Here is a 25,483-nt window from a genome sequence, read left to right as displayed (position 1 = left end):
TGGTGAGGAACTGCGTTCCTTTGGAGGAGGAGAGGTGCTCTGCTTTTTAGAGTTTCCAGTTTTTCTGCTCTGTTTTTTCCCCATCTTTGTGGTTTTATCTACTTTTGGTCTTTGATGATGGTGATGTACAGATGGGGTTTTGGTGTGGATGTCCTTTCTGTTTGTTAGTTTTCCTTCTAACAGACAGGACCCTCAGCTGCAGGTCTGCTGGAGTACCCGGCCAGCCGTGTGAGGAGTCAGTCTGCCCCTGCTGGGGGGTGCCTCCCAGTTAGGCTGCTCGGGGGTCAGGGGTCAGGGACCCACTTGAGGAGGCAGTCTGCCCGTTCTCAGATCTCCAGCTGCGTGCTGGGAGAACCACTGCTCTCTTCAAAGCTGTCAGACAGGGACATTTAAGTCTGCAGAGGTTACTGCTGTCTTTTTGTTTGTCTGTGCCCTGCCCCCCAGAGGTGGAACCTACCGAGGCAGGCAGGCCTCCTTGAGTTGTGGTGGGCTCCACCCAGTTCGAGCTTCCCAGCTGCTTTGTTTACCTAAGCAAGCCTGGGCAATGGCGGGCGCCCCTCCCCCAGCCTTGCTGCCGCCTTGCAGTTTGATCTCAGACTGCTGTGCTAGCAATCAGCGAGACTCCCTGGGCATAGGACCGTCTGAACCAGGTGCGGGATACAATCTCCTGGTGCGCTGTGTTTTGAGCCCGTCGGAAAAGCGCAGTATTCGGGTGGGAGTGACCCGATTTTCCAGGTGCCGTCTGTCACCCCTTTCTTTGACTAGGAAAGGGAACTCCCTGACCCCTTGCGCTTCCCGAGTGAGGCAATGCCTCGCCCTTCTTCGGCTCGCGCACGGTGCGCGCACCCACTGACCTGCGCCCACTGTCTGGTACTCCCTAGTGAGATGAACCCGGTACCTCAGATGGAAATGCAGAAATCACCCGTCTTCTGCATCGCTCACGCTGGGAGCTGTAGACCGGAGCTGTTCCTATTCGGCCATCTTGGCTCCTCCTCCTTAAAACTGGTTTTCTATGGGATTTTTTTTGGATATAAATATTCAATTGTTGCAGCATCATGTGTTGAAAAGACTATCCTTTCTCCATTGAATTGCCTTTGTATCTCTGTGAAAATCAATTGACCATATATGTGTGGGTCTATTTCTGGACTCCATTGATTCATGGGTCCATTTTTTTTGTAAATACCACTATGTCTTGATTATAGTAAGTCCTGCACTCTAGTAATGTCCAACTTTGTTTTCTTTTTCAAAATTGTTTAGACTATTCCAGTTCTATTGCTTTTTCATATAAATTTAAGAATCAGTTTATCAATCTCTATAGAAAATCCTGTAGATATTTGATTAGAATTACTGTAAGAATTCAGGTTTTATTTTGAGATGTAAGCCACTGCAAGTTTTTGAAGTGACATGATGTGACAAATGATTTTTTAAAGGATTTATTAAGACTATAGGAAAGGCAAAAATGGAGACGTGGAATCAAGTTGGGAGGCTACTAAAGTAATCCAGATAACAGACAATGGTGGCTTAGATGAGGATGATAGTGGTGGAGTTAAACATTTAAGTTCTGCATGTATTTGCAGAGCCCACAGGATTTACTCATTAAATATGGATGTAAACGAGAGAAGTCAAGGATAATTCCAAGGTTTCTGGCTCTAACAACTGGAAAGATTTTCCATTTACTGAGATAGGGAAGACTGCAGAAAGAGCAGGTTTGGGTGGGGAGGGTAGGATCAGTTGTACAATTTAAAACATATTAAGTTTCTGATGTATATGAGACATCTAAGTAGACATGATGGGCCAGCAGTTAGATATTCAAGTGTGGAGTTCAGGGAAAGGGAGGAGCTGGAAATATAAATCTGGGAGTCAAACGTATAGACAATATAATATAGTCATATAATATAGTCAATATAATAGTCATAATACTGGATGAGATCACCAAAGGAGTAGAATGGATTCCATATAGAGACAGTTGATTTGACCTGATTCTGCAGTCAATCTCTGCTCCTGGCAACCTGGAGAGTATGGATGGCTTACTACTCTACTACTATGACCTCATTTCTGGATAAAGTAAATAAGGCAAATGATCGTATTTCCTAAATCAAAATTCAAATAGATGATTTTTGGTTGCTGCTGGATATAAAGAACAGTCTGTACGCTGTGATTTGGACACCATGAAGCTAGAATTTCTGGTCTGTTTTAGTGGTTCATGAGAACAACGGAACACTTCAAACTGGAACTACTGAAGTAATAGTGGATATATATATATATGGTCTCCATAATTATAATAAGGTATATTTATGTATTGGCACCTACCTTATTGAATTGTAAAAATTCAATAAGATAATTAACGTCTATAAAGTGATCACCACTGAGTTTAGCACATATTAATTGCACGATAGTGGTGATAATGCCAATGATGATGATGACAGGGATGATTATTATTATGGCCCAGTGTGGACAAAAGCAACTTACATAAGATAAAAATACAAATTATAAAGAGCAGTTTTACCTTAATAACCAATTTATGGTCCCACCTTCATTCTTTGAATTTGGATTAATAAGTAGAATGAATACTGGATAGAAGCTCTGGTTCTGCTTTTATCAGGCTTATGTTAGGTAAAAATTTAAAAGTAGGCTTAAAACTTTTTAAAACTATTGTTTTTTTTAACCAAACACCACATGTTCTCACTTGTAGGTGGGAATTGAACAATGAGAACACTTGGACACAGGAAGGGGAACATCACACACTGGGGCCTGTCGTGGGGTCGGGGGAGGGAGGAGGGATAGCATTAGGAGATATACCTAATGTAAATGACGAGTTAATAGGTGCAGCACACCAACATGGCACATGTATACATGTGTAACAAACCTGCATGTTGTGCACATGTACCCTAGAACTTAAAGTATAATTTTAAAAAAAGAAATTTTTGTTTTTTGTTTTTAGTAGAGATAGGGTCTTGCCATGTTGCTCTGGCTGGCCTTGAACTCCTAGGCACAACTGATCCTCCCACCTCGGCCTCCCAAGTAGCTGGGATTACAGGTGTGTGCCACTGTGTTTGGCCAAAAATAGGCTTTTAAATCCTGCTATGATCTTACTTTCATCCTCTGTAAAACAGTAATAATAATATCATCCTTACCAATTGTATTAGTCTGTTTGCACACTGCTATAAAGAACTACCTGAGGCTGGGCGCGGTGGCTCACGCCTGTAATCCCAGTACTTTGGGAGGCCAAGGCAGGCAGATCAGGAGGTCAGGAGATCAAGACCATCCTGGCTAACACGGTGAAACCCCGTCTCTACTAAAAATATAAAAAATTAGCCGGGCGTGGTGGCAGGTGCCTGTAGTCCCAGCTACTCAGGAGGCTGAGGCAGGGGAATCACTTGAACCCAGAAGGCAGAGGTTGCAGTGAGCTGAGATTGTGCTACTGCATCACTGCACCCCAGCCTGGGCAACAGAGAGAGACTCTGTCTCAAAAAACCAAAAAACCAAAAAAATGACCTGAGACTGGGTAATTTATTAAGAAAAGAGGTTTAATTGGCTCACAGGCTTAACAGGAAGGATGACTAGGAGGCCTCAAGAAACTTACAATCATGGTGGAAGGCGAAGGGGAAGCAAAGCCCTTCTTCACATGGTGGCAGGGGAGAGAGAGAGAGAACAACAGAGGAAGTGCCACATTTTTAATCCATCAGATCTTGTGAGAACTCCATCATGAGAACAGCAAGGGGAAATGGCACTCTCATGATCCAATCACTTTCCAGCAGGCCCTTCCTTCAACATGTGGGGATTACAATTTGATATTAGATTTAGGTGGGGACACAGAGTCAAACCATATTACCAATTTTATAGAGTGGTTGTGAGGTGAAACAGAAAACTGAAGAGAAAGTGCCAAGGTTTCTAATTCCATGTTCTTCTGTTTTCCCACTTAGTAGTCATTAATATTACTTAATATTTTCTACTTGAGGTGGCACGAAGGCATAAAAGGAAACAAGTTTGGGTGGACAGGCAAAAATTAACTTTTCTTTCTAGAGAACCATCAGCAAAAGGGAATAGCTTAGTATCTATTCTACTTCACCCATGATTCGCCAAAATTCAGGCCTTTTAGCCATAGCTCTAATAATTTGACTGTGTTCTAAGTTTGTTCATTTAGTGTTCCCTGAGCAAGCCCTGTGCCTTTCTCCTTTTGTTCATGACTACTCAACTCTTGCACTTCCCTTTGGTGTCCATCCAACCATGCGTCCATCTATTCATTAGTCCAGACAAAATGCTCTTCTACTTCATCTTTAACCATCAAAGTCTGTGAAGTCTTCTTTTTTTTTAAATTCACATCTCTACTGGCGCACCATGAAGTCTTTCTTGTTGCCTTCCTAGTTAGATATCAGCTTCCTCCAAATAAACATCCTGTGCTATTTTAGTGGTTTTTATAATGTATGGTATCTTTTCCTGCAGTGATTTTGCATTTGTCTACCCTCTTGCATTAGACAGTAAGCTCCTTGAGGGCTGGACTATGCCTCGCACCTACAGCATAATGTCCACAGCACCTGATTTAATAATTTGCAGACAGAAGGAGATTAACTAAATATTTGCTAAATATTGAGTGAATAAAAGATCTGAGATCCAAAAACCTTAGCTGAAAATTTCTCTGCTTACCAAAAACTCAGTAGAAAAAAGCAGTACTCAGGAAGGCTTTCTTGGAGTATACATAGTTCACGCATTTCTCTAGTTACTATAAAGTCCATCCCTTAATCAGAAAAAATGTATTATTTGGGCCTTTGCAGGGATGATTTTACTATATTGTACTTTAGCCTTATGATTTAGAATTACATTTTAAAAGTTTTAAGGAGCTGTCATACATAATTTGCCATTGTCACAGTAGCTACTAGACATAGTTGGGGTTAGTATTCACTACATTGCACAGCTTCCTCTTGAACAGGAATATAGGAAACGTTGCTCTAAAATCTCAGTGCTAGAAAATGTGGAAAAGTTCTGAGAAACTAGCCTTTAGATCTGATGTTACGCACAAGGTAAAACTTGTAAACTATCATATTTTCCTTTGTTTTGGCCCAAGATAAGTATAGAACAGATTTTATGGTACATGCGGAACAAAAGTACAGCACCCTATCACATGAATTTAGTGCTTGTGCTAGATTATCTGTTGTCAACATGTTAGTCTTATCTTTGGCATTATCTTCCTTTGTCCTTTTCCTTTATATCTATTCTTTCTTAATCCCTTTGAATTGCATGTATTCATGTAAGTTTCTTGAAACTGATTTTGGAAAGAATAAGTACATATATAAATTAATAAAACAGGGGAGATCTTTGCTGTTGTTTTTCCTTCAGAATAGTCTTATAGTCTTTCTCCTTATTAGGGCCAATGACCAGATCAATATACTTTTCTAGATGTTTGATTTCACTCCAACAGTTACCACACAGCAAAACGAGGCTAACCATTAAGGAATTTCCCTGCAACCAAGGTGATTTTACTGTTCAATACTTCTTTTTTCTAAAGCATCATAGAATATTGAAGATAATCAAAACAATAAAACCACTCTTGTTTCTCAATGTAATTATATGGGTTAGGATTTCCAGTTAGAAGACAGGTAGTGTTGCTGTGAAAACTCAGGTGACCCGGCTTCTGATCCAGATTATGTGTTCAACCAGTTTGGTGACCACTGGTAAACCATATAATCTTTCTGGGTCTCAGTTTCTTCAGAGGCTGCACAATACCAGCTTTTCTCAAACAGCGGTTTGTGATACAGTAGGGTGCCATGATATGTTAATTGTTGTTCCATTAAAAAAAGGGGCAAATAAGTTTGGATAAGATTGGACTACATGAAAATAAACCGTTTCTTAATGGTGGGACTTATAAAAGCTTTTGTGACACTTGGTTAAGGGAGAATAGAGTGCATAGTATTATCCAAACTCGCATTTTATGGGAGCATATCAATAGAAGAGTTTAAGTAATGACTAGGTGCAAAATATGACCTGTCCTCTCCCCCACTGTACCCCAACCTCTCACATGTTAACAGCTGGAACATATATATTGAATTATGTTTATAGGGTCTTCTGTAAGATGATGGGCTTTATCTACATTTAGAAAGAAAGAAAGTTTCAGCTCATGGTAAATTAGATAAATCATCAGATGAAATTACATACGCTGCCAAGCTCTAGATCCAGAACATTGAGTTAATTGTGTACCCTTGACATTTTAGCAAGCCAGTATGGTTGACGATACACTAAAATACACACAAACACACACAGAGCGAGAGAGTGTGTGCATGTGTGAACGACAGCATAAAGCAGCAAGAATCCTAAACTATATTTCTTGAAATAGCCTAAAAGGATAGTGACTAATTTCTCCCTTATCTAAACTTTTGTGAAACTTGGCATATATGACTCCCGTGGACACAATGATATAGGGCTTTGTACTGGAATGGAGTATGAGAAAGAGCTTTATAGTCATAAAGTCCTGGATGAGAATCTCAGCTGTTCTCATTTTTGTATGTGTAACTCCTCAATGAACTTCAGTTTTTTCACTTATAAAGATAAATCTCTAACCTTGTAGCTTGTTTTAATGGTTAATTGATAAGCATATGTAAAGCAGCTAACAGACTATTTAATACACAAAAGACATTCAACAAAATATTTTCTACCTTCCATTATTGACAGTCCTCAGAGTGCAGACTAGGGTTTGTCAGGCATAATATCTTGTATATATGTGATAGATACTCATAAGAGTTTTGACATGAATAAACTTTGATTTCCAAACAGTTAAGTTTCACATATCTTTTAAGATCTGACTCAAATATTACTTCATCTGTACATTGTCTGATTATCTCAGCTGTAAAAGATTTTTCCTTTGGCCTTGAACTAAGTATTTTGCTTTTATTTCTATGTCATTTAGCACATTTTTTCTTGATTTGCTGTTACTCCTAGACAGGCTGTATCTTCCCTCTAAGATGTAATATCTTCTTATAGGCAGAAAACGTTTTATTATCATTTGTTTCCCTTGCAGTGCTCAGCACAGGTCTTCTTCAAAAAACATTTGTTAAACAAGTGAAAGTGGTGGCATACTTTGACTGAGAGTAATAACTAACAGAGTTTTCCTCAACCCCAGTTAGGGCCCTTCAGGCCTTTCCATTGCTTGTTAGATGGCTTCCTCTTTTTATAAGTGAATCTTGCCATTAATCCTACATCTGAAAAACAGTTCTGAATGTTCTTTTCTATGAAGCCAGCCTAGGAAGTCATTTGACCCCCATTCTGTTTGTGCCTACTGCACCTTAGGCATACCTCTATAGTAATGTTTACATATAGTATTATAATTCTATTTTTACAAGAGTAGGAACTCCTGGAGGGCAGGATCCATGTCTGCATCACTGTTCCCTAACAAATTTGGGGCACATAGTACATATCCCAAAAATGTTTGCAAAATGAGTGAATGAAAAATCCTCTATATTGCTATGGACATGACATGAACTCAAGGAAAAAATCAATGAAGCTAAATGAATTTCCCATATTTGGGGGCTCAATGCAAGATGTTACAAAAGTAACTCACAGTATCTTTTGGTGGGTAAAGTGGAGCCTGTGGAAGGGAGAAGAGATACAATCTTTCCATTCTTAGGGTGAAACAATATCCAGGAAGGATGAGAAATATTTGCCAACAAATATTTGTTGGCAACAAAAGGGAAAGATTATAGAAAATCATGAATCTAGTAAAAGATCAAGTTTTCTAAGAGTTCCATAACAGATTAAGAATAATTAAGGAAACGTTAGGTCTTCCATACTAAAATGAGTCTAGGAAAAGTAGAGAGAAATAAGTTGTAAGAAATATTAACAGTTTTGCAGCTGGGTGCGGTGGCTCACGCCTGTAATGCCAGCACTTTGGAAGGCCAAGGCAGGTGGATCACTTCAGGTCAGGAGTTCGAGACCAGCATGGCCAACATGGTGAAACTCTGTCTCTACTAAAAATACAAAAATTAGCCAGGCATGGTGGTGTGCGCCTGTCAACCCAGCTACTTGGGAGGCTGAGGCAGGAGAATCACTTGAACCTGGGAGGTGGAGGCTACAATGAGCAGAGATGGTGCTACAGTAAGCCCAGATGGTGCCACTGCACTCCAGCCTGGGTGACAGAGCGAAGACTCCATCTCAAAAAAAAAAAAAAAAAAAAAAAGAAAGAAATATTAACAGCTTTAATATCAAATACAGTGGAAATACAACCAGCTTTTGAATAACTTTTCTTAAAATTATGCCCCACCTCACGTTCCTCTTCTTGTTCTTTGCGAATCTGCTCCAAACGAAACTGTTCTGCCATCTCTCTCTCGTGAGCTTCCCTCTGTTGATAAAACAGAAAAGGAACAAGCACTTAACACATACTTGTTTACAAAGAGAGAAATAAGGAAAGTGAAAAAAGAAAAGAGGAAAGAAAGAAAGAGTATGTGACATTCAAAGGCTCATTGTCAACATGACTCAGAGGTATACTGTGGTAATTGAAATGTTTCTTTCTAGAACAAGAATGGAAATGAAAGCAAAAACAAAGCATAGGTCTCTGATAATGTTAGGTTCCTATTCAAATAACTTTGATAGCTCTGGGTAAAGTGGCATTCAAGATCCTTCAGGACATCCTTTGGTCTTCCTTTCTGACCTCTTCTATCTACTCTGTACCCAAATCTAAAGCTATTTAATCAGCCTCTATCCATCCTCCATGCATTCTGGACCCCTGATGCTAGCTTATACTGCTTCCTCTTCCCTCCTACTGCTCTTTCTCTGTCCAGTTCACATATACCATCTCTTCTTTGAAACATTCCCAGTACAGTCCCACTCCCTGGCTCTCCAAAAAAAACCTGGAAAAAAATTTCCACTGAAACTCCTACTCACTGAACTCTCACAGAACTCAGTGCTTCCCTTAGGACATTTAGGATTCTTGGCTTATGTTACAGCTACTTGTGTTCTTTACTTAGTCAACTCTACCACATTGTGAAACTTCCTTTGAGAGCAGAAACTGTGGCCTATTCCTTTCTCTCTCCTTCAAAGCTCAACACAGAAGCAGGTGCTTAAGAAGTATTCAATAAATCAATAGTTCCCAACCCTGACTGCACATGAGAATCACCTAAAGAGCTTTCTAAAAATTGCTGGTTTCTATCATAGACCAACTAAGAAAAAAATGAGATAGATACTAGGTTCATCTTTGTTCTCATTTTTCATGAAACAAACTTTATTTTGTCAAAATGAACCATGCTTTAATAACCATGGATAGGATTATATTCTTTCTGTTAACTAAATCTAGCTTTCTCTATTGCAAACCCAATATTTTTAGGAATCAAAGTGATAAAGGTTGGCATTTAAATAATGAACAATTGAGTTCTTTATCCCAGAAGTACTTGACCAAGCCTACCTTTGCTCTGTCAGCCTCAAGTGAAAGGCGATAAGCCTCATCTTGCTCTCTCTTCACATTTTCTCTGGCTTCACGTTCATCCTTAAAGAAAAAGATTCAAATATTTTTTGACATATTACTTTCTTTTTTGAAAAAAAGAGAAAAAAAACTAATGGTAATCCCCTTTTTTAAATTCCTATATGAACTTATAATTAAATAAGAGACTTTTAAAGTGTATAGGACATAAATAAGCAAACAAACAATAAGATGAGCAGCATGGTACATAGTGGAAATAAGAATGTTTGAATCCTAACTCTACAAACGATGTGACCTTGTATGAGTTATTTAACTTCTCCAGGTCTCAGTTTCCTTTCTTGCAAAACAGAAATAATATTTGTCTTATAGGGTCACTGTGAGAATTAAGTGCAATAATATACAAACTATCTAGCAAAGGACCTGGCACTTAGTTCATTTTCATTATTAGTTCTCTTCTCCCTTTCTCCTGATTTTTCTGAGATAAACCTGGAGACTGTCAGTATTGGAACTAAGGACTGGGAGGGAGAACAAAGACTAGGAAGTAATCCCTGGGTCACTGTAGAAAGAGGCCGAAAGCAAAATACTCTGGTTAACCTCATTCCATACCACACCACACCACATCACACCACTAAAGCTCTGGTTACCAACTAAGTATTTCTCCATTACATTCACACTCATGAAGTGTGAATAACAAAAGTTATCTAAGTTGAAAATCTCTTAGAATATTTTTAGCTTCTGAAATGATTATACCATCTGCCCATATTTAAATCACGAATTCATTTAAAAGTTAATTCATGAACAGAATTTCCCATTTGTTATATTCAGAAGTATAGCCAATATACATATACTTAGCTTTAGTAATAAATACCCACACCTGTCTACACTAGAGTGTAGGTTCCCTTTTTGGTCATTTATTTATTAGGCAGAACCATATAAAGCCACCAATATTTGTGACCTATAAAACTGGAAATTTCATACAGTTAATTTCTCACTTTTTGTCTCCCCAATATATGCTTACTCAAGGCTGAATATATGCTCAGCATTCTCTTAGGTGAGATACCTAATCAAGACTGGCCTTATTCCTGAAGCCTAATACATCTTCTAGTTCCAATAATTCAACTAATTTCTAAAAGCTCTGGTATGAATAGGAACATTTCATTGCTTCCTAATCTTTCAAATAAAAATTATAATAAGAATTAAATAAAAATTAAATTAAATTAAATAAAAATTAAAAATTAAAATTAAATTAAATTAAAAATTAAAATAAGAATTAGATGTTGCTGGCCTGAAGGTAATTGTTATACTACAAAATATGAAAAACCATGTTAAACCTGATAATGTCTACCCTTTCAGTCATTGATTAAAGGATTAAACTTTTTTTTTTTTTTTTTTTTTTTCTGAGGAGGAGTCTTGCTCTGTCACCCAGGCTGGAGGGCAGTGGTACGATCTCCACTCACTGCACCTTCAGCCTCCTGGGTTCAAGTGATTCTCCTGCCTCAGCCTCCCGAGTAGGTGGGATTACACACACCCGACACCACACCCAGTATTTTTAGTAGAGATGGGGTTTCACCATATTAGCCGGGCTGGTCTCGAACTCCTGACCTCAAGTGATCTGCCTGCCTTGGCCTTCCAAAGTGTTAGGATTACAGGGGTGAGCCACCACGCCTAGCCAAGGATTAAACTCCTAAGGATCCTATGCCTCTGTGGATAAGTCTATCTTTTCAAATTTAGATATCTCTTGAATGTAATCAACCAACTATGAGAGTAATCTTACCTTTCTATATTTTAAATGGGGGAAATGCACAAGATGTTTAAAATTTTAGTTTGACCTTACTTTCCTGACTTCATCCTTTCAAATTAAAGTTTCTCACAACATTCTGTACTTTCCCTTTAAAGCACTTACCATAATTGTAATTAATTATCACGTAATTATTTATTTAATGCGAAACTACCCCATGACACTGTAAGCTCCACAAAGGCAGGGAACTTGTCTATATTATATATCTCTGTATTCCACATACTGTCTAGTCTTTGGGAGGTGTTTAATAAGCATATATTAAATAAATAAATTATCTTTCCAGGCATAAAATACTTATTGTCTACAGCAAAAGTTAAAGAAAAAGACATAGCTCATCCATAAAATGGCTGGCCCAATCTGAGCCTGAAACTGACTGGCTGGGCAGGAATGACTTGTTATGCCACTGTGCACACATAAAAAACGGACCTTCTAAAAGCAATCACAGCTGGAAGCCCTTTGATCACAAATACGGTTTATAATAAAAGACGGTAAACAGCTCTGTTGTAAAACAGACTGTAGCAGATATGAAAGGTCATCAAATACAGGGATCTTGGCACCTGTTGTGTGTTCTGTCCCTTACTCACAGCTCTCCCTGACCATCCTGACAGATAGGCTGGCTTGGGCATGTGGCTCAGGATGAATTTTCCTAAATTTATCATGGTCATAGCTTCTTGTATGTTTGGTAGTTGTTGGTGAATGGTTATCATTTCTTCTTATCTGTTCCTCAGATTTTATACTTGCCTCTCCAACTGTCCTCTTCAGAGTCATCTCCAATTTTGAGAAAGAGAAAACTGCTTATGTGTTTCTCCTATATTATTCTATATTATCAGATTTTTTAGAAAATCCCAGGTATTGTGGTTAACACTTCATGTATAAATTTGTTCTCATAACCTGTAGATGTGCCTCTGGAACTTCTCTTGTGTCCTACAAATACTGTCCTTGTAGAGGTTCCCTTTGCTAAATCTAAGAGGACACATCACCGTAACTAAAAATTTTTACACATTGATTGGGTGGAGGTAGAACAGCTGGATTATGAGATTCAGAAACAGGTCTTACGTGTTGCCTAGGCTATAGCTTGGGCTACTTGTTATTCAAACACTCCTTGTCACACCAAAGTGAGAAGGTGGATTGCTCAGAAGTAAGTAATAGCCCCAGTAGGTAGCTTTCTTTGTAACATACTTGTCACTGCTCTCATATTGCGCTGTGTTACACTCATTTGTGTATTTGTCTCACTGGTCCCTACCTGAGCTGTACACTCCCAGGGGTAAAAGACTCTATTTCATATGTCTTCGTATTTCCTATAGCATCTAGCGTACTATCTTACATATGACAAGCATCTAAAGTATATATTTGTTGGGTGAATAAATGGAATTATCAGTGCTCAACAGTTACATACCAGAAATTCAGGAGCCTCTAAGTATTCTTCAGTCTAGTAACTTTTATTTAAATACATTTTCTATCCTGAGTATTATAATGAGTTGTTAAGAAGTGTCAGAATTATAATTTACTTATTTGTAGTTAAAAAAATTTTTTTGAGTACATAGTAGGTCTATGTATTTATGGGATATGGGAGATATTTTGATAGAGGCATGCAATGGGTATTAATCACATCATGGAAAATGGGGTGTCCGTCCACTCAAGCATTTATCCTTTGTGTTACAAACAATCCAGTTATAATCTTTGTGTTATTTTTAAATGTACAATGATTTTGACTACAGTCACCCTGTTGTGCTATCAAAGGCCAGTATTATTCACTCTTTCCATATTTTTCGTACCCATTAACCACTCCACCTTCCCCCTAACCACTCCACCTTCCCCCACACCCCACTGCCCTTCCTAGCCTCTGGTAATCATCTTTCTACTCTCTATCTCCATGTGTTTAATTGTTTTGATTTTTACATTCTACAAATTAAGTGAGAACATGTGACATTTGTAGTTCTGTGCCTGACTTATTTCACTTAACATAATGGCCTCCAGTTCCATCCATGTTGTTGCAGATCACAGGATCTAATTCTTTTTTGTAGCTGAATAGTACTCTTGTGTACATGTACCACGTTTTCTTTATCCATTTGCCTACTGATGGACATTTAGGTTGCTTCCAAATCTTGGCTACTGTGAACAATGCTGCAACAAAAATGTTAGTACAGATATCTCTTTGACATACTGATTTCCCTCCTTTTGGGTATATATCCAGCAGTGGGATTGCTGGATCATATGGTAGCTCTATTTTTAGTTTTTAAAGGAACCTCTATACTGTTCTCCATGGTGGTTGTACTAATTTACATTTCCACTAACAGTGTACAAGTGTTCCCTTTTCTCCACATCCTCTCCAGCATTTGTTATTCCCTGTCTTTGGGATAAAAGCTGTTTTAACTGAGGTGAGATGATATCTTACTGCAGTTCTGATCTGTATCAGAATTAGAATTTAAACATAGTCATTCTCACCATAAAGCCTGTTTTTTCCCCACTGTGGCACACTACGTAGTTCAGCATAGTCCTCTATCTCCAAGACAACAGCCATTGAATTTTATTACAATTCACTGAAAATGATGTCTATTAAAAATAAAATATTTTATGAGTTGCCAAATGGTTCCCACAGTAAGAATTTAACAACAACAACAACAAAAAAACAAAAACAGAAATTTAGATGTAATTTATGACACCCTCAGTAGTGTTAAAGATTAGTAATCATCAGTTAACTCCTAAAAGACTAATTCAAAATTCCAAATTATTAAACTGAAGTGGCTATAGACTTTTTTCAAATACTTACCAAATGCATACACACACAGAACACTTATTGGTTTTTCTGAATGCCCAGGTTAGAATGAATACCCTGCTCCTTGCTCTCAATAGGTCCTTGTCATCAGAGACATGGCCCTGCTATCTATCTCTACAGATACAGATCAAGATAACCTGAAGTTCTCTCAATATAAATACTTAGAGATAGTAGGTAAAACATAACAAGTATGTTCAAAAGCATTACTAAGCATGTCAGAAAGAAACAAACAAAGAAAGAGAAGTTTCTAGGTACCAGAAATAAAGAGGAAACTGAAAGTGAGAGATGTAAATGATGAAGTAATTCAGAACCTGACAAGGTAGGTTATCCATCTTGATAACCTAGAAGCCCCACTGTGATCAGAGATCTCATTTTGGACTTAAGCAAGGTGAGGAGGTGTAAAAGTTATCTCTGGGGACCAGGCACAGTGGCTCATGCCTGTAATCCCAGCACCTGGGAGGCCAAGGCAGGTGGATCACCTGAAGTCAGGAGTTTGAGACCAGCCTGACCAACAAGGTGAAACATGTCTACTAAATATGAAAAATCAGCCAGGTATGGTGGCACATGCCTGTAATCCCAGCTCTTTGGGAGGCTGAGGAAGGATAGTTGCTTGAAACTGGGAGACAGAGGTTGCAGTGAGCCGAGATTGCACCATTGTACTCCAGCCTGGGCAACAAGAGTCAAACTCCATTTCAAAAAAAAAAAAAAAAAAAAAAAAGTTATCTCTGGGATAACTTTTGCAGCCTAATGTAAGTGAAGTTGGAGTCTGGGAATGAGGTGTGGGGGTGAGGGGAAGAAAAGTTACTTTAAGAAATAATGGTTGAATTTTTTTCAAATTTGATGAAAATGAGAAAGCCACTGATTAAAGAATCTTAACAAACATTAAGCAAAAGAAACATGAAGAAACTACACCAAGGCACATCATAATCAAATTACTTAAAGTTAATAATAAAAAAAATCTGAAAAGCAGCTGGAGAAAAGAAAAGACATACTATGTACAGGAAACAATGACAGCCGACTTTTCATCAGAAACAGTGCAACTGAGAAGACAATTGGGCAACATCTCTAAAGCATTGAAAGAAATAAAACAAAAAACAAAAACAACCATCAACCCCAGAATTCTATACCCAGTGAAAATATTTTTCAAAACTGAAGGTAAAATACTTTTCAAACATATAAAACCTGAAAAAATTCATCAATAGTGTATATATTACAGTAAAAGTTAAAGGAAGTCTTTCAGGTAAAAGGAAAAGGATACCATAAAGGAATGGCTTTGTGTCTAGACAAGGGAATAAACAAAACTAGAAATGGGAGCTTCATAGCTAAATTAATAGACTTCATTATTCAAAACTTTTTTTTTTTTTTTTTTTTTTTTTTAGACAGAGGCTTGCTCTGTCACCCAGGCTGGAGTGCACTGGTGCGATCTCGGCTCATTGCAACCTCCACCCCTCCAGGTTTAAGCATTTCTCTGCCTCAGCCTCTGGAGTAGCTGGGATTACAGGTGCGTGTCACCATGCCTGGCTAATTTTTTGTATTTTTAGTAGAGACGGGGTTTCACCATCTTGGCCAGGCTGGTCTTGAACTCCTGGCCTCGTGATCCACCTGCCTCGGCCTCCCAAAGTGCTGGGATTACAGGTGTGTGCCACTGCACCCGGCCTCAAAACTCTTTAAGAAACAATTGACTGTATCTCAATGCCATTTTTTACAGAAACAGAGAAACCCATCATAAAATTCATACAGAATCTCAAGGGACCCCTAATAATCAAAACAATCTTGAAAAGTAACAAAGTTGAAAGACTCACCTTTCCTGATTTCAAAACTTACTATAAAGCTACAGTAATTGAAACTGTGGTACTGGCACAATGATAGACATATAGAACAATGAAACAGAATAGAAAGCCCAGAAAGAAATCCTCACATATATGTTGGATTGATCTTCAACAAGGGTGGCAAGACCATTCAATGAGGAAAGAACAGTCTCCTCAACAAATGATGTTAGGAAAGCTGGATATCCACACGCAAAAGAATAAAGCTGGACCCTCATCATACCTCATATTAAAAAAAAAGCTCAAAATGAATCAAAGACCCAAATTTAAGAGCTAAAACCATATCATTCTTAGATAAAAACATAGGTGAAAATCTTCATGACCATGGATTAGGCAATGATTTCTTTAGTACGTCATTGAAAGCATAAAAAGAAAAAACAGAAAAATTACACTTCATCAAAATTAAACCTTTTTCACTCAAGAGAGTGGAAAGATAATCCACAGAATGGAAGAAAATATTTGCACGTGATGTCTGATAAAGGATTACTATCCAGAATATATAATAAACTCTGACAACTAAACTACAAAGAAACTAAACAAGCTAATTAAAAAATGGTCAAGGGCTGGGACAACTGTAATCCCAGCACTTTGGGAGGCTGAGGTGGGTGGATCACCTGAGGTCAGGAGTTCGAGACCAGCCTGACCAATATGGTGAAACCCCATCTCTACTAAAAATACAAAAATTACCTGGGTGTGGGGGCGCATGCCTATAATCCCAGCTACTCAGGAGGCTGAGGCAGAAGAATTGCTTGAATTCGGGAGGCAGAGGTTGCAGTGAACCGAGATCGTACCACTGCACTCCAGCCTGGGCGACAGAGTGAACCTCTGTCTCAAAAAAAAAAAAAAGAAAAAGAAAAAAGTCAAAGGACTTGAATAGACATTTTCCAGAGAAGATGTATAAATGGCCAGTACACACATGTTCATAGTGGCATTATTTACAATAGCCAAAAGGTGGAAATAATCCAACTGTTCAACAGATGAATGGATACACAAAATATGGTATATACCTGCAGTGGAATATTATTTAGCTATAAAAAGAATTTTAATTCTTATATATACTATAACATAGATGGACCTTAAGGACATTGTGCTTCAAATGTGAAAGGATCAACATTGTGTTTCCACTTACATGAGGTACCTAGAATAGGCAAACTCATAGAGACAGAAAGTAGATTAGAGGTTGCCAGAATCTGAGGGGAAGGAGAATGGGGAGTTATTGCTTATTAGACTGGCTAGAACTGCCAATTCAATGGTGAATAGAAGTGATATGAACAGATATCCCTCCCTTTTTCCTGATCTTAGCAGGAAAACATTTGATCTTTCCCCAGTAGGTAAGACGTTAGCTGTAGGGTGGTTTTTTTGTTTTTGTTTTTGTTTTTGTTTTTGTTTTTGTTTTTAAATAGATGCCCTCTTTATCAGGCTAAGGACATTTTACTCAATTCCTATTTTACTGAAAATTCTTATCAGGAATAGATTAGCTTTCGTCTGATGTTGTCTCTGCATCCACTGAGATGATTATATCATAAATTACACTGATTGATTTTCAAATCTGATAAGGCAAGAAAAATTAATAAAAGGCATCTACAATGAAAAAGAAGTAGAACTGTCTTTATCCACAGATAAAATGATCAGAAATGTGGAAAATTCTATGGATTCTACCAAAAAGCTATTATAACTAGTAAGTGAGTTTAGTAAGGCTGCAGAATATAAAATAACAAGCAACACCCTCCCCTTCCATCCCCTTCCTCCCTTCTTTCTTTCTTTCTTTTTTCTAGTCAAGTGACGCAGTGGAGTGGAGAAAGAACAAAGAAATTTGTTACTGGTTGTGGTCAATTAGCTGTAAACACCACTGCATTTGGACCAGCCTATATTTCTATATACTGGCAACAAATACTCAGAACTTACAGTTTAAAAATATCATTTATAACAGCATAAAATATATGAAATACTTGGGGATAGATTTGACAAAAGATGCAAACAATCTGTATGTTGAACATCATAAAACACTACTGAGAGAAATTAAAGACATAAATAAATGGAGAGATAAATAAGTCATTCTTGTGGATTAGACGAATCAATATTTTTATGTCAATTCTCTCCAAATTATCTACAGATTCAACATAATTCCAGTCAAAATACCACCAAAAATTTTTTTGGTAAACTGATTGTAAAATTCATGTGGAAATGCACAGGACCTAGAATAGCCAAAAGAATTATGGAAAAAAAATAAAATAACTAAATTAGAGGACTTATACTACTTGATTTCAAGATTTATTACAAAGCTGAAGTAATAGTAATTCTGTATGGTACTGTTGTAAAGACAGAAAAAAAAAAAGGAAAAAAAATAAAGTCCAGATATAGACCTATGCATATATGATCAACACATATGTTTAACAAAGGTGCAGAGGCAATGCAGTGGAAAAAGGAAAACCTTTTAAACAAATAGCACTAGAACTACTGGATATCCATCTCTTCCTGACTCTGAAAAAAATAACTTCAATACATACATCACACTATATACAAAATTTAACTAAAGTGGATCATAGACCAAATGTGAAGTCTAAAGCTATAATACATAAAGGAAACATAGGAGAAAATAGTGACCTTAGGTAAGGCAAATATGACCCAAAAGCATGATACATAAAAGAAAAAATATTTAAATTGGACTTCATCAAAATTTTAAGCTTATTTTCTCCTAAAGACAATTGAAAATGATATCGAGTGTGCCTATGTTAAAGTATCATGTGTACACCATAAATATGTACAACTATTATGTATCCACAAAAGTAAAAATAAAAAAATTAAAAATCAAAGTTAAAAATTAAATGTGAGGTATGTAGAAGACAAATATTATTACTACAATTATAAGCTGTTCATCTAACAGTAAACTTAAGAGTTATAAAACATTTCTTGGCCAGGGAAATGCTATCTAATATTTATTCTAGTGAATTATCATGATATAGTAAGAAATATTTTTGAATAGTAAGCAACAATAAAATAAATCTCTGTATATTATGTTCCCTCAATAAAACTATAATTCTACTACTAAATGCAAAATATTCACTGCAGAATATGTTGAAATAAATTGGTATTTATGAAAAAGAAAGTAATAGTGAGAAAACCATAGACTGAGAGAAAAATCTTTGCAAATCACATTTCAAGTAAAAGACTTGCATCTAAAACACATAAAGAACTCTCAAAATACAAAAATAAAAGGACCCCAATTTTAAAATGGACAAAAGATTTGCAGACACTTCATCAAAAGACACATAGACAGCAAATAAGCACGCCAAAAAATAAATGCTGTCTCATTAATCGTCAAGAAAATGCAAACTAAAAGCACAGTGAGACACCACTACACACCTATTAGAATGTCTCAGTTTAAAAGACTAACCAGGCCAGGTGCAGTGGCTCATGCCTGTAATCTCAGCACTTTGGGAGGCCAAGGCAGGCGGATCACGAGGTCAGGTTGAGACCATCCTGGCTAACATGGTGAAACGCTGTCTCTACTAAAAATACAAAAAATTAGCTGGGCATGGTGGAAGGCGCCTGTAGTCCCAGCTACTTGGGAGGCTGAGGCAGGAGAATGGCATGAACCCAAGAGGTGGAGATTGCAGTGAGCCGAGATCGCACCACTGCACTCCAGCCTGGGCGACAGAGCAAGACTCTGTCTCAAAAAAAAAAAAAAAAAAAAAAAAAAAGAAAAGACTAACCATACAAAGTGTTGATGAGGATGTGGAGGCACTGGAACTCTCTTATACACTGCTGTTGGGAATGTAAAATGGTAAAACTACTTTGGAAAATACTTCGGCAGTTTGTTAGAAAGTTATGCATCTATCTACTGTATGATCCAGTCATTCCAGTCTTAAGCAAGTAGTTACCCAATACAAATGACCATATTACCATATGCCTATACAAAATGTGTACACAAATGTTCATAGCAGCTTTATTTGTAACAGCCAAAAACTAGAAAATAATCCAAATATCCATCAACAGGTGAACATTCAAAAAATTCTGAAAAATATAAACACTATCGAAAGCAGCAGTAGTGGCTTTTATTGTACAGAGCAGACAGGTGTGGTAACCTCTGTTGTAATGTAACTATCATCATAAGATTTCAAAAAATAGGCATAATAAGCCCTTTATCAGTGGCTTTCACATCAACTTTAAGCCAATCACAACTGGGTTTGGAGAACTGAGCTCTCTAATAAAGACCAACTCTCAGTTAGAGACTCAAAGGAAGAGTGTGCTTAGAGCTGAGTGACTTAGGGTCAGCAACACAAGGCAGACTCTTAAAACCCAAGAAGACAGCACGGAAATGCAAGGTTACATGAGACTGCTCAGCCTCACTCCTAAAACAGGATATGGAGAGAAGAAACAATTTAGTGAGAACTGAAACTACCCATTCATAGCTTAGTCCACTTGATTTTATTAGCAAAAATAATGATGGTCACATACAGGGTTGTATCAAAGACTGACAGTCTTTTCACTGGAGACTGGGGGCACATCAGCATTCCGAGTGAATTAGGTAAAAGTACAGTATTGGTTTCATTGACTGTTTGACAGGAACTAAGGTCAGGCAGTTGACTCACAAGTATAAATTGTATAACCATATCATAGTGCTCAGTGGCTGCTGGAGGCTGGACTTGCCCTGTATGTCAGCAGCCTGTTTTAAGATCCAGGTTAGCTAATAATAAAGTGTTGGGGTCTGTTGGAATACTATATTTTAGTATAGCTGAATATTCAAGCTTTCTTGGGTGTATGTGTGCATGATGGGCTACTCACAAAGAAAAATACAATATATTGTATTTGAGCTATTTTGCTGTGTTTTTAAACTTTTTTTTTTTAATTTAAAGAAACAGGGTCTCACTCTGTCACCCAGGCTGCAGTGCAGCGGCATGACCATAGCTCACTGCAGTTTTAAACTCCTGGGCTCAAGTGATTTTTTTTCCTGCCTCAGCCTCTGAGGAGCTTGGATTACAGGTGTGCACCACCATGTCAGGCTAATTATTCTAATTATTATATTAAAAATGTTTTTAGAGATGGGGTCTCGCTATGTTGTTCAGGCTGGTCTCAAACTCCTGGCCTCAAGCAGTCCTCTTGCTTTAGCCTCCTGAGTAGCTGGGATTACAGGTACGAGCCACTGCACCTTGCTCTTATTTTTAAAAAGGCATTTATGCAAATTTTTAAATATAAATGTTAAATTATCCTATTAACACTGTTAATAATTGCTAAATGGTAGTTGTACAATATTGCAAATACAGTAAATGCCACTGAATTGTATGCACTACAGTGGTTAACTGTATCTTATGTAAATTCCATTTCCATAAAAAAATGTATATATATTGTTAATGGGCCAGGTGCAGCAGCTCACACCTGTAATCCCAGCACTTCGGGAGGCAAAGGTAGAAGAACTGCTTGAGGCTAAGAGTTTGAGATCAGCCTAGGCAACACAGCAAGACCCCTGACTCTACAAAAAATTTAAAACAATTAGCTGGGTGTAGTAGTGTGTGTCTGTAGTCCCAGCTATAGAAGCCTGAGGAGACTCACTTGGGCCCAGGAGTTTGAGGCTGCAGTGAGGTATGACTGCACCACTGCATTCCACCCTGGGCAACAGAGTGATTCTCTGTCTCTTTAAAAAAAAAAATTGCTAAAACCAAAACAAAAAAAAGTAACATGGTGGTATATCCATGTGGTGGAATATCCATGTGGTGGAATACTATTCAGCAAGTAAAAGGAATGAATTATTGATATATGCAACAATGTGGAGAATCTCAAAATAATTACACTGAATGAAAGTAGCCAGACTAATGAGTATATACCATATGGTTTAATTTTTAATAAAATTCTAGAAAATGCAAACAAATCTATGCTGACAGAAAGGTCAGTGGATATGTGGGACTTGGCCTGACAGACAGAGACAGCAGAGAGGGATGACAAAGGTACAAGAGGAAGCCCTTGAGAGTGATAGTTCACTATTTTGATTGTGGTAAGGATTTCATGGGTGTATACATATGTCAAAACTTGTCAAATTATATACTTTATATAGGTGTGGTTTATTGTATATCAATTGTACCTCAATACACATTTAGAAAATAAATGATTAATACTGCAAAAAATTAATAGATGGATGAAACAGTAGCTTAGACATAGGTAAAGGGAGAATTAATGAAATGTGAGTAATCTCAAGAAGTTATCTAAATTGCAACACAGAAAGATACAGAGAAATAAAATATGACAGAGAAGTTAAGAGACATGGAAGATACAGTCAAGAGTATCTAATATGCATCTACTAGGAAGTCTAAAAGAAGAGAATATAGTGGATTAGGCAATACCTAAAGAGATCATGTTTTTGAATTTTCTAGTATAGATGAAAGACAAGTACCCAACATCAATTTTGATGAAACAGTAGCTCGGACATAGGTAAAGGGAGAATTAATGAAATGTGAGTAATCTCAAGAAATTATCTAAATTGCAACACAGAGATACAGAGAAATAAAATATGAAAGAGAAGTTAAGAGACATGGAAGACACAGTCAAGAGTATCTAATATGCATCTACTAGGAAGTCTAGAAGAGAATACAGTGGATGAACCATACCTAAAGAGATCATGTTTTTGAATTTTCTAGTATAGATGAAAGACAAATACCCAACATCAATTTCAAATGGTAACCCCCAGTTTTAAAGAAACTCCTAAACTGAATAAACAAATAAATTGGTTGTCCTCATCATAGTCAAGGACTAGATCACTGAAGCCACCTCACCTATAGAATACCAGCCCTGATTCTTAATGCTGCTGATCCAATGATAAGACCCTGGATGACTAGGTTGTAGTAATAGAAATAGTACTTAGAACCTTGTTAACCAAAGTATGGTCCAAGGACAAGCAGTATTGAAATCAATTTGGAGCTTGTCACAAAAGGAGAATCTTGGGCCATTACTTCAGAATAACTGCACCAGAAATATGAACTTTAATAAGACCTCCAGCTGACTCCTATCATATGCAGATTAAATTTTGAAAAGCACTGCTTATAAGACTGTAGAAGTCTTCTGAGTGGGGGATCTTACTGATCTTATAGAAAGCAAGAATATTTTGATTAAAGTAATACATCTAACACTGCTGAAGAGTGGTTGGGATGTTATTTTTGCTTTCAGGAAAGACATGACTGGGGGAAGTTAATCCACACTGGGGGAGAAGAATGGTTAAATACCGGAACTGGGACCTAATCCTTCAGCAGCCAGTCAGGATTTTGGAAGACAAGACCTGGGCTTTTGAACAGACACCTCACAATAGGTTCCCAAATGGATATGGAAATTCCTTACACAGGAACATGTTCACTGAGAGCATACATTCTGAGAAAAGCGATAGAGAGAGACAGCCAAACACCTATTCCTCTCCAAAACGGCAGCCTTGTTATATGGTATATCCGGCTAAATGGTCTAGAGATTTTTGGGGGGGTGTGTATGTGAGTGTAACAAAGAGATGATATAATGGTCACTGATAAAAGCTGAATACTATGTTCTGTGGATACTTCTCCGGTCAGGATTCCTTCCTGAAAGGAGACAGATAAGACAACAGAAAAATGCTGACTTTCAATCACAGATTAGTAAACTATGTATGGTCTTTGGGCTAAAGCTGACTTGTGGCCTGTTTTTGTAAATAAAACTATATTGAAACATGGCTATATTCATTCATTTGCATATTGTTTATGGCTGCTTTTGTGCTACAATGACAGAGTTGAGTAGCTGTGACAGAAAGTATATGGTCCCCAAGGCCAAAAATATTTACTATCTAGCCCTTTATAGAAAAACTTTGCTGACCTTTAAAATCAATATAAACATTGGTTTCAGCCTTTTAAACTTTCAACTTTCAGTAAGTAGGGAATAAAATCCTAATGGGATTTAAAGTTTAGAAAATCTAGGGAGAGCTTCAGGAAAAGGAAAGGTCAAATGGAAAGAGTAACTAATCTGTTCATTACAAAAAAATCAGAAGCTATAATTTAGTTCTGACACTAGTGTGAAAGATTTAAAGTCAAAGGTCCCACAGCAGCCTTTACATGTGCCAATAGTAAAAAGTCTTGAAAAGGATTTTGCACCACAGATAAAAATGATTTGATTAAGCATATGAGGGCAAGGGAAGAATGGACAGGTTTCTAGGTATCTAGGAAAAGTGGAGGAATAATTTCTAATTATAGACACAAAAAACCCACCTGTCTTAGAGGCTTATATATAGAACTTTATATTCTGAACCACTTGGTATTTCAGCTTTGTTTCAGGTAATGACTCTAATGAACACCTAATCTTAACATAGCTGGCCTTAGATACTTTTATCAGCTTCACTGTCTGCTTTCCCCTTCCACATACTCTACGCTTGACCCAAACAAGCCCTCTCACAATTCTCACAGACTAGACTTTTGGTGACTCTCTGCCTTTGACCATCCTTTATCCTTGGCCTGGAATACTCTCCACCCCTTCTCCTTCAGGCAAAATCACATTCATCTTTCAGGCCCAACCTAAGTGTCAGCTCTAAGCAATCATAGGTACTCCCTCCTCCCCAAATCCTGGAATGAGTGGCTTCACTTCTGTGCTCTATCCACACTGTATTATTATAATTATATATTTACATATTTGTCTCTCACTAGACTGTGAGTACTTAGCCGGGACACTTTTATTAACCTCTGAATTTTCAGCATAAGTTAACGTGTGGTTGATGCTTGGTAGTGAATGCTTACTATACATACCCTTCTAATTATTTTACACATTATTATCTTATTTAATCCTCACATATGTTCAGGGACAGATGACAGAAAAGAGGAAAGAAAAGAAGTGACCATATATACAACAAGAGAAAAAAGGAAAAAAAGCTAAGGTACCTGCTGTAGAAACTCATGGATCTCAAAAGTGTCAATAGCCTTTGCAAGCTAAATGTTCTTGCTTTACCGTCTTCTTCCTGCCATTACTGCCATTACCTCTATCTTAAGTTCTGACATTTAAAAGACGGCCGGAAGAAATGATAATAGGGAGGAATGGGAATGGGAAAATAGCTCTACTGAGGAAAACTATCCTTTTGTGTGGAGTGCCAGGTTATTCCAGGACTACTACCCTTTGTAACATAATCTACATGCATGACGTATTTCTTTTCATACTGGACACAGGGCAGGGCACTCAGTAGGTATTCAACAGATGTGCACTGAATTAATCTGCAAAGAAAACTAACTGACCTCCTGAGTCACTAAAACAGACAAGCAAGCCCCTGCCAAATTTGTAGACACAGTGATGTCAAAAAGAATAAAAGTAAAGTAACTCAAATATTTGATAATTTAAAGTCAAGTTTTCAAAATCTGCCCCCAAAGCTAAATTGATAATTACATTTTCTAAGTTAGTACCTGGCTGGTGTGAGAACAGAGGAAGCAGAGATTTCAGTAATGAAAACATTTTTACGGGGACTAGTTAGGCACTAACTAGTTAAGAATGTTAGATGTTAAGAATCTGCTGGGTACAGTGGCTCATGTCTGTAATCCCAGTGTTTTTTGGGGGCCAAAGTCGGAGGATTCCTTGAGGCCAGGAGTTCAAGATCAGCCTGGATAACATGGCAAGACTCTGTCTCCACAAAAAAAATAATAAAAAAATTAGCTTGTAGTCCTAGCTACTCAGGAAGCTGAGGTGGGAGGCTGTTTGAGCCC

General features: G+C 37.6%; 1 protein-coding gene across 2 annotated transcripts in view; it reads right to left on the bottom strand.

Moving 5' to 3' along the window:
* FAF1 (Fas associated factor 1) overlaps positions 1-25,483 on the bottom strand; it is a 534,212-nt gene that overhangs the window by 45,914 nt on the left and 462,815 nt on the right. For both annotated transcript variants that reach the window (XM_002810838.5, XM_063712405.1), the window contains 2 exons: positions 9,386-9,466; positions 8,249-8,326 (listed from right to left, as the gene is read on the bottom strand). In XM_002810838.5, coding sequence (XP_002810884.1) covers positions 8,249-8,326; positions 9,386-9,466 — 159 coding nt within the window. The remainder of the gene's footprint in view (positions 1-8,248; positions 8,327-9,385; positions 9,467-25,483) is intronic.

This window comes from Pongo abelii, chromosome 1 (genome assembly GCF_028885655.2).
Source record: "Pongo abelii isolate AG06213 chromosome 1, NHGRI_mPonAbe1-v2.0_pri, whole genome shotgun sequence".
Classification (NCBI taxonomy): Eukaryota; Metazoa; Chordata; class Mammalia; order Primates; family Hominidae; genus Pongo; species Pongo abelii.
Note: the sequence above shows the minus strand (reverse complement) of the source record. Positions and strands in the feature narration are given on the sequence as shown.